The 8,831-nt window shown below is 41.4% G+C and overlaps 1 protein-coding gene across 1 annotated transcript in view; it reads right to left on the bottom strand.

Annotated features, from left to right (window-relative positions):
* Window positions 1-7,840, bottom strand: part of LOC119411132 (thymus-specific serine protease) — a 12,433-nt gene extending 4,593 nt beyond the window's left edge. The window contains exons 1-8 of the mRNA XM_037678061.1: window positions 7,780-7,840; window positions 7,527-7,702; window positions 6,809-6,908; window positions 3,622-3,751; window positions 3,152-3,275; window positions 931-1,008; window positions 777-824; window positions 578-697 (exon numbers count right to left, since the gene is read on the bottom strand). Coding sequence (XP_037533989.1) covers window positions 578-697; window positions 777-824; window positions 931-1,008; window positions 3,152-3,275; window positions 3,622-3,751; window positions 6,809-6,908; window positions 7,527-7,702; window positions 7,780-7,840 — 837 coding nt within the window. The remainder of the gene's footprint in view (window positions 1-577; window positions 698-776; window positions 825-930; window positions 1,009-3,151; window positions 3,276-3,621; window positions 3,752-6,808; window positions 6,909-7,526; window positions 7,703-7,779) is intronic.
* Between the last annotated feature and the right edge of the window lie 991 nt (window positions 7,841-8,831).

Here is an 8,831-nt window from a genome sequence, read left to right as displayed (position 1 = left end):
TACCTTTATTTATACAAGTAGTCTCATTGAGTCACTAGGACTCATTTTCAAGAGAGGCCTGTTTGGGAACAGATGGTGGGGGTTAAGGGCCTTGCTCATAGGCCCAGAGTCAGGCAAATGAGGGTGGAGGCAAGTGTGGGTGTTTCACCTTTTCCACCCACATTTTGATGTTGTTGGTCCAGGGAGTCGAACCAGTGACTTTCCGATCTCAAGCCCACCTTCTCTAACCTCTGTGCCACCACTCCGACACTAAATGTGTCATGGGTTTGGACTAGAGACAGGCTCATCAGCCCTGTCACAACTAAACTTGATTCCTACAAACTCACATCTGATTTTTATTCTTCATAACTTTTCCACAAACAAAATGGCTGAACTATCTTTTTCAAGAATTCAAGGATTCAAGAATTCAAGGTTCTTTATTTGTCATATGCACCGCAGTTGTCACAACCCCTCTGCTGACCAGCAGGGGTGGTTCCTCCTGCAGGCACAGGTGGGCCTTGAGCCACAGAGCTCCACTAACCTTTGTTATGTTTAGAAAAATCTAAAAACTAGCTATTATAAAGTATAAAAATCAAACCTGATCATCGGGATTCTTGGGGATCTGACAGCATCCAAAGTCTTGGGCCAACTGGCTGCAGTTTCCACTCGTCAGCGCCGCTTCGACAAGAACAAACGCCTCCTGAACTTTAGCCAGACACTGCAGAGGGGGATGAAGCTGATTTTAGGACAAGAACACAGAAGAAAGCAACGATGCACTGACAGGAAGCTGCTTCCACCTCCTCTGAGCCGCCGACTGCCTCGTTCATCAGACTCAAACCCACAACCTGCAGCAGAGTGAGACAGAAACTAATTCATTAAAGGTTCAGGTTCTGACACGGTCAGGAGAACACAGGCATCATGTTACCATGTGAAGATGGACTGCAGGCTTACATTGTTGTAGGCAGAAAAGTCCAGCTGTGCCTTGACTGGCGCCGAAGAGGCCACGGCTCCAAACACCAGACTGGGAAACTGCAGATGGAGGCAGAACAACGGGTTACCAAAGAGCTAAAACACACATGGAGCATGTTGCACAAGCTGATGTCTGCTCTTGTTTCTCACACGTGGAGTTATTCTCAGAAAATTCATAATTTATAACATTTGCTAAAATCTACAATTTCTTGCCCTTAAAAAATACATTATTTTAAATTGACTGTCAGAAGCAAACATCCTCCACCTGTTTTAGGATGAGTCTCATTTTTTACTGCCGTTTGCTGGAGGCAAAGAGGCAATCATGTTTTTCCTGTGTTCGCTCGTTGCTTTGCAAAATATCTCATGAACCACCAGAAGGATTTGAATCAAATTATCTGAGGGTGAGCGTTGGATGTGCATCTACAACTGATGAGGTTTTGGAGTCACTCTAATTAAAAAAGGCAGCTTTAAAGATGAGAAGGGTTAGGACACAATACATTTTACAGATATCCATCTAAAATCTGTTGTGGCTAAAATTGAGAATTTAAACACCAAGCTCTATAGCTGACTGTGTCATATGTGTTTTTTTTTTGTTTTTTTTCTCTCTCATTGTTTGTTTAATTCAAGTCTACTGGTCTGTTAACATAAAGTTTCATGAATTACTAGAGGAATTTTATAGTTCCTGTAAAAAATGTTCACCCCATTGGATGTTTTATTTTATCTTATTTTTTGCTTTTATTGCTGTCATAAATCAGTCATGATCAATATAAATTGCCATTTTGACAAAAAATAAAGTGAAAGTTTAATCATACAGTCTTATACCAAATAAATGAATAATAAATAATAATAAATGCATAAATGAAAGGGTACAATGTTTCTCTTTCTTTCGGCTGCTCCCTTCTTCAGGGGTCGCCACAGTGAACTAAGTCGCACGAAGGCTTGGCGATGATTTTGACTCCGGATGTCCTTCCTGACTCAACCACAGACCGCCGAGCTACCACAGCCCTCCAGGGGAGCAGATGGTGGAGGTTAAGGGCCTTGCTCAAGGGCCCAGAATGGGACAAATGAGGGTGGAGGCAAGTGTGGTGCTTCACCTTTCCCACCCACATTTTTGATGTCAGTACCAGGAGTTGAAAGGGTATAACGTTAAATAGGTAATTACATAAATATTTAACTCCTCTAAAGCCACTGTCCTAATTCAGCTCAAATAAATGATTATTGAAACGTAAAAGTCAGGGAATGGGTACAGAACTATTTTTCAGGGCTCTAAACATACCCAGGAGGTCTGCTACATCTATCATCAAGAAATGGAAGGAATATGGAGCATGTGAAGATCTACCAAGAGCAGGCCGTCCTCACAAACTGAGTGACCGTGAAGAAGGAGTGAGAGAGACCACCAAGACACCTGAGCCCACTCTGAAGGAGTTAAAACTTCAACAGGTGAGATAGGAGACACTGAGCGTACAGCAACTGTTGCCAGAGTTCGTCACCAGTCTGAGCTTTATGGGAGAGAGACACTGAAGAAAACTCAAGTCTCCACTAGGGCGGGCTGCCGGAGTCCTCTGTTTGCTAAACTCTTGTGGAGTATTTGAGTTTTCTGCAGTTGCTTTAAAGGGATGTGAATACTTATGCAATCACTTCTCTTACCTTACATAGTTTTATTTAATTGGTATTACTTTAGTAATTAGATTTCACATTCACATTGAAGAATTACCTCGGTTTTTTTTTTGTCAAAATGGCCAAATTAAATTGACCTTGATTGGTTTATGACAGCAACAAAAGCATATTAAAATGTCAAAGGGGGGAATACTTTTTATAGGCATGCTAAAACTTGCAAGTAAGCACTGGATGACTTTGGAGAATTAGTTAACTTTTGATGCCAACACAATTTAAGATGGCTGCTATAACCAAATCCCCAAAACAGCTGGGACCTGTTTAACTTTACAGCCACTGAGCCAATGTTTGGTGTGGTAGTAGTTGAGAGTAACTCCCAACACATTAAACAATATCACAAGTCTGAGAATAAGGGCTGACCCTTAAAGATCCTTTAACTCCGGATTTTCTTATTATGAGACTACCTTGGTTTAAAACTCTCAGCAGCATGCCTCTGTTCAAGTTATTTTGTAACAATGTTATTGCTTTAGTTGTTTTCTTTTTTTATCGTTTTAGAGTCAGATGCATGAAGCAGCAGTTTTTAGTGCACCTTTCCTCTGAACCAGGCCGACAGAGCTCCAGAGTACGAGCCTCCAAAGCTGATCCAGGTGTTCCTGCAGCTCAGGTTGAAGCTCTCGCTGATGTACTGGTGAAAAACAGCCAAGTCAGCAAGCCTGGAAAAAAAGTGGAGAGTTCAGCACATTTACATCTACAGATGGAAAAATGTACAAAACGTGGCAATAAAAAAGGCTGAGGCACACAGAAAAAAAAGTGCAAGAGGTGTTTCACGTTTGCACTCAGAGAAATTATTCATGAGAAAGAAAAGGGAGAAACTGACTGACATGTTTATCCAGCCTCACATGCATTACAGCAAACACAAATAAAAACAAACCGGAGGCAACAGACGTAAACACAAAAAAAGACGAGCTGATTAAAAAAAAAAAAGGTTCTAGTAAACGAGGGGAGACGAGCTGCATGCAGAAATGTGCAAACACACACTGGTGGAGGGCGAACACTAACGCTTGCTGACTGCTCAGGTCAACCAAGTTCTCCGTTTTTAGCCCATCAAGGTTGATGCTGTTGCCATAGAAACGATGTTCCACAGCCAGCAGCAGGGCGCCGTGTTCTTTAGCCATGGCAACATGATGACCTGGAAACATGTTTTTACCCCGCGATAGGATTTAGCTGCACCGTTTAGCAGGAAATACAGCTGCAGCATGGGTCAGGATTAACATTTAGAATGTCACTCTTAAAGCCCTAAAATGTGTTCTGTGTGATGACTAACACTTCCTTCCTACCTTTAGAAAAGTTATCTAGAGTGCAAGTCTTTTTTGCCCCCCCACCCCATCGCAGAGCAAAAAAGTGCAATTGGAAATACCGTCCATCCGTGAATTTTATGACCACAATAACTTGAAAAATAAGTGAGGTACCAACTTCCATTTTGGTATTTGGCTGCATATAGGCGTAAGAAAGTTTCCTTTTGAAAAATTGGGTTGCCAGGTCAAATTCCAAGATGACTACCGTCACATGTGTAGGCCTTTATATTTTAACTTTCTGAGTTGAATAACTTGAAAAGCAAGCAACTTTCTGGCTTTCATTTTGGTATGTGGCTGCATTTAGGCATAAAAAAGGTCAGCATTAAAAATTGGGTTGCCATGTCATCCAAGATGACTGCAACAAACTGAACAACCCTATCAAATGAGGAACCTGTGTTTTCAAGTTTTTATATTGCTTAACCGAAGTGGTGCACACAGTTTAGCTAATCCGGTAACAGCTAATAGCAGAACTACTTTTTTTGTTGAGTGGATTAGTGTTTTCACTAACTTTGGAAACCGTTAGCAGAACTAGCTTCCACTAAATTAAGTTTAGCTAACTTTGTTTGCTAATAAAATTCACAAGCTTGTTCCTGTCTGTTGTGGGCATGTCTCAAGGAGTCCATTAGCCACGCTACTGGTACACATGAAAATATGGGATTGGTTGACGCAGCAACTGCAAGCTGTAGGCACAGTTTTGGCTAACGACATGTACTGAACATGTTTGTAGTTTTTTCAGATGTTTTTCTAAAGTGGAATTGACCAGAGAATCTAAGTGAACCTTAATGTTTTTGGTGCATGATATTTAAGTGGACAGGAGTTACACTGTGGGTAAAAACAGAGGTAGTTTTTTGTTTTCTTTTTTCTTGTCTGAGGCAGTGCAGCGTGAGGGATTCTGGCGAGTGGAAGAAGCATTTTTATCCATGGCCAGGTGGAATGGCAGTGCCAGGGGGTGGTCATTGGTGGCCTTGATTGGCTATCTATGGCCACCATAGATTAATCTTTAGCCAACCCACCAGCCACACACAAACTATACTTTTAAGCAATATAAGAACTAGAAAGTGTAGTTTCCTCAAATGATTAGGGTGGCTGGTTTATATATATTAATGGTGGTGGCCATCTTGGATTTTGACATTGACAGTGACATTTCTTAAGCCTATGCAGCCACACACCAAAATGGAAGTTGGTACGATGCTTATTTTTGAAGAATATTGCTGCATGCAGGACAGGCAGGTTGATTACCAATCACAGGCAGATCAGAATGTCAGACGCCATCCCATTTGGGAAGAGTACAGTCATGGGTTCTTTTGTAGTTTATTTATATTTGATGAGATTTTCTGTTATGTTTATGGTTCAGTCTGTTTCTGTTCAGTGCCCTGAGACAACTTCTGTCGCAACTTGGCACTATATTAATAAACTGAAGTGAACTGAATTGTTTCTGTTAGTTCATCTCTATATGTCAGACAGTGTTTTTCCTCAGTGATCCTTGTTTTTAGCCACATTCTCACCTGTTTGCAGTTTATAATAAACCCACCTGTCCTACATTCAGCACTTACCTCCCCAGTACTTATACTCCTTGGTTTTCTTAATTATTTGTCAGATCCTCAAAAATGGTCTGTTCAGCCCTGATGTTATGTCAAATGCAGTTCTGGTTTCTCTTTATAAAAAAAATTATGGCATTATGTCTACCTTGGGGCCTCATCCATTTCCAGCCAATAACCATTACAAATTTTAAACTTGTTATGGTACATTAAACCTGAGAAGTGATGGACGGTGAACTTATTTTTGTCCTTTGCCTGTCTTGTCTCGCAAACTTGAAGTTTTGTTTCAAAACTTTCTGCTAACAAGTTTCAGCATGTTGTTAACTGATCATATATTGATAGTTTATCAGAAGGTCTTAAATCCATTAATTTGTTGTTGATTAATTGTTTTCAAACAGGAAGTTGGTCCCAGCAGTCCTTCCTTCTATTTTATCTTCGAATGGTGCTCCTATTGAGTTTGTGGATTCTTATAAATACTTGGGTATTTTGGTTGACTCGTATCTCTCTTTTAAGCTCCACGTTGAAAACCTAGTAAAAAAACTGATAGTTTAACTGGGTTTCTTTTTTTTAGAAATAAATCATGTCTATCTCTGAATCCTAGGAAATGTCTTGTAACTGTGACTTTCTTCCCTCCATTGATTACAGTGACATTATCTACATGAACGCTCCTACAAGAACCCTGCAGATGTTGGATGCTGTCTATCATGGTGCACTAAGATTCATAACTGGCTGTGATTATCGTACCCACCACTGCACCCTGTATTCACTGGTTAACTGGACATCATTAACTTCACGCAGACTCTCTCACTGGTACATTTTCATCTTTAAATCACTTCTTGGTCTGTTGCCTTCATACATCTCCTCCTACATGTCTCTGCGTGAGTGCAGCTACAGCGTGCGCTCTCAGGACATTATTACCTGCAGTGTTCCCTCAGTGAGGACGGAACTTGGCTAAAGGGCCTTCTCCTACTCCGCTCCTGTTTCCTGGAATGTCTTACAAAAAGATCTGGAGCTCTCAACCTTGACCTCTCTAAATGGCTTCAAAGATCTGCTGAGTTCCTGGTTGAACTGGTTGTGGTGAAGGATTTAAAACAAAGAATGGCATGTCAAAACACAGTACAAAGGAGTGACACTGCATATGCATATTGTAGTTTTTGCTGTGTGCTTTACTTGTTTAGTTTTTCTGTACAACACTTTGGTTGACCTTGTTGCTGTTTTAAGTGCTTTATAAATAAAATGGTATGGTATGGTATGGTATGGTATGGTATGGTATGGTATGGCATGGCATGGCATGGCATGGCATGGTACGGTTTGGCGTAGCGTGGCGTGGCATGGCATGGTATGGTAATGTACCTGTCAGAACATCAAACTCATAGATGGGCCCTTCTCCCCCAATGAAGAGAAACACTGGACCATCAGGACGCTGCCAGTATACCTCGTTCACAAAGAATCTCTGGACAACAAACAAACATGGTCAGAGAAAGACTTGTTAACTGTCATGAAACAACATCCCATCTGTCAGTTCTGATAAACACCAGTCTGTACAGCCGTAACAGGGCAACGTTGTATTCCTTTACATGTATTCCTTCTTTTCCTGTGTCCTTCTTCGTATCAACTTAAAGTGTGTTTGTACGTGCGAAGAGTCGACTTTTATTAACTTCAGTTGTTTGTTTCTATAAAACCAACCAATGACCAAGTTCATAAATTAGTCTTTGGTTGGTCAACCTCTCAATAACACAACGGTGGCAACATTCACCATTGTCTTTTGTGCTGTCCTTCTCAAATATTTATAAACTCTTTGAACTACGATGGGCAATTTTTGCATTTTCCTTCCTATTTCTTTCATTAAAAGAGCAAACTGAAGCTGCACACTGAGGTTTGCACTGTTAAGAAATGTCCCCCTGTTTGATGAACTGAAAAGATGTACTCCACCCATTCAAGTACATTTGTTTTAATTGAACCTCCTTAGATATTTATGCTGCAAAAACAGCTTACAATATACATATATTATGTATATGTGTATGTATATATGTATTTCCTTTCCCACATTGCTGTGTCAAACATTGCTTACCTGAGGAAAGGTGTTCACATCCTGTCGGTTGAAGTGGTCCAGCGGCTGATGAATCCAGGCCTCCTTGACCTGTTGGAAAGGCTGATGACCGCTGGTGATGAGGTTCAGGAGGAACTCCTTGTTGTTCTGCAGCTGGAAATCTCGTGCACGCTCTTTGATTTTTCTCAAAATATGCCCTTTTGACCAAAGAGAGACAAAGAAAAGTGAGCAAAATGATTCAAGCTCAATTATGACAGTAGTTTTATGTACTCACCAGAATCAACCATGTTTTGAAGAAGCAGAACAAGAAGACAGCAGGTTTGTAAGAAAAGCATCTTTAACCACGTTTCAATACTTTAATCCAGACGTGTATCGGTAGCGGGTGGGACTCTTGAAGATGGAGTCCTTATCTAGCTGCTGAAGGGGGCAGCTCTCCAGTGTCATGTAACTGGAGCTGTGAGCATTGATGATCTGTAAATCACACTTCATTTAAAGTGAGTGACGCAGCGTGTGCTAGTGTGTCTAAAACAGAAAGAATGAACGAGCTGCTCAGCACAACAGAGCGTCAACTTGAAGACGTAATTAAATACATTTGCTGTGCAATGGCTTTTTGAGGTAGTGTTTAGTTACAAGACCAGTTCAGCGTTTTTCCTCTTCTCCATCTGCATCAACATCTTCCAGTTCTTAAAACTCTGACATCTAATGCAATGGTTCTGAACTTTTCACCTTTTGAAAAAAAATAAAAATAAACGTAGATTCTTGACTTCAACTATTGCTGGTTCAAGTACAAACCACATAACCAAGAGCCTTGTCGTATTATGTATTTTTCCATTCCTATTCCATCTCCATCTCGGGTCGAGGAGGCAACAGAGCAGGAGAGAAACCCAGACATCTCTCTCCACATGGACACTTTCCAGCTCCTCCGGGGGGACCCCGGGGCATCCCCAGTCCAGAGAAGATATACTTTGTAGAATACCTCCAGAGAGTTCTGAGTCTTTCATCAGGGCCCCTTACTTGTGGGACATACCCCAAAACCCTCCAAAAATCAGCACCCAGGAGGCATCCCAATCAGATAACCGACCCACATTAACTGACTTCTTTCGATGCAGAGGAGCAGCGGCTTTACTCTGAGCTCCCACTGAAAGACGGAGCGCCTCACCCTAAGTAAGCTCATGTCGGCCATGCTCCAAACCTCATGACCACGGGTGAGGGTTGGAACAAAGACAGATCAGTAAATCCAGAGCTTTGCCTTTCAACGCAACTCTTAATTCACAATGACCGACCGGAGCAGCACCCTCATTACTGAGGACAAGGCCCCTATCCATT

Source organism: Nematolebias whitei, chromosome 6 (genome assembly GCF_014905685.2).
Source record: "Nematolebias whitei isolate Nwh7 chromosome 6, NemWhi1, whole genome shotgun sequence".
Classification (NCBI taxonomy): Eukaryota; Metazoa; Chordata; class Actinopteri; order Cyprinodontiformes; family Rivulidae; genus Nematolebias; species Nematolebias whitei.
This window is presented reverse-complemented; position numbering and strand designations above follow the sequence as displayed.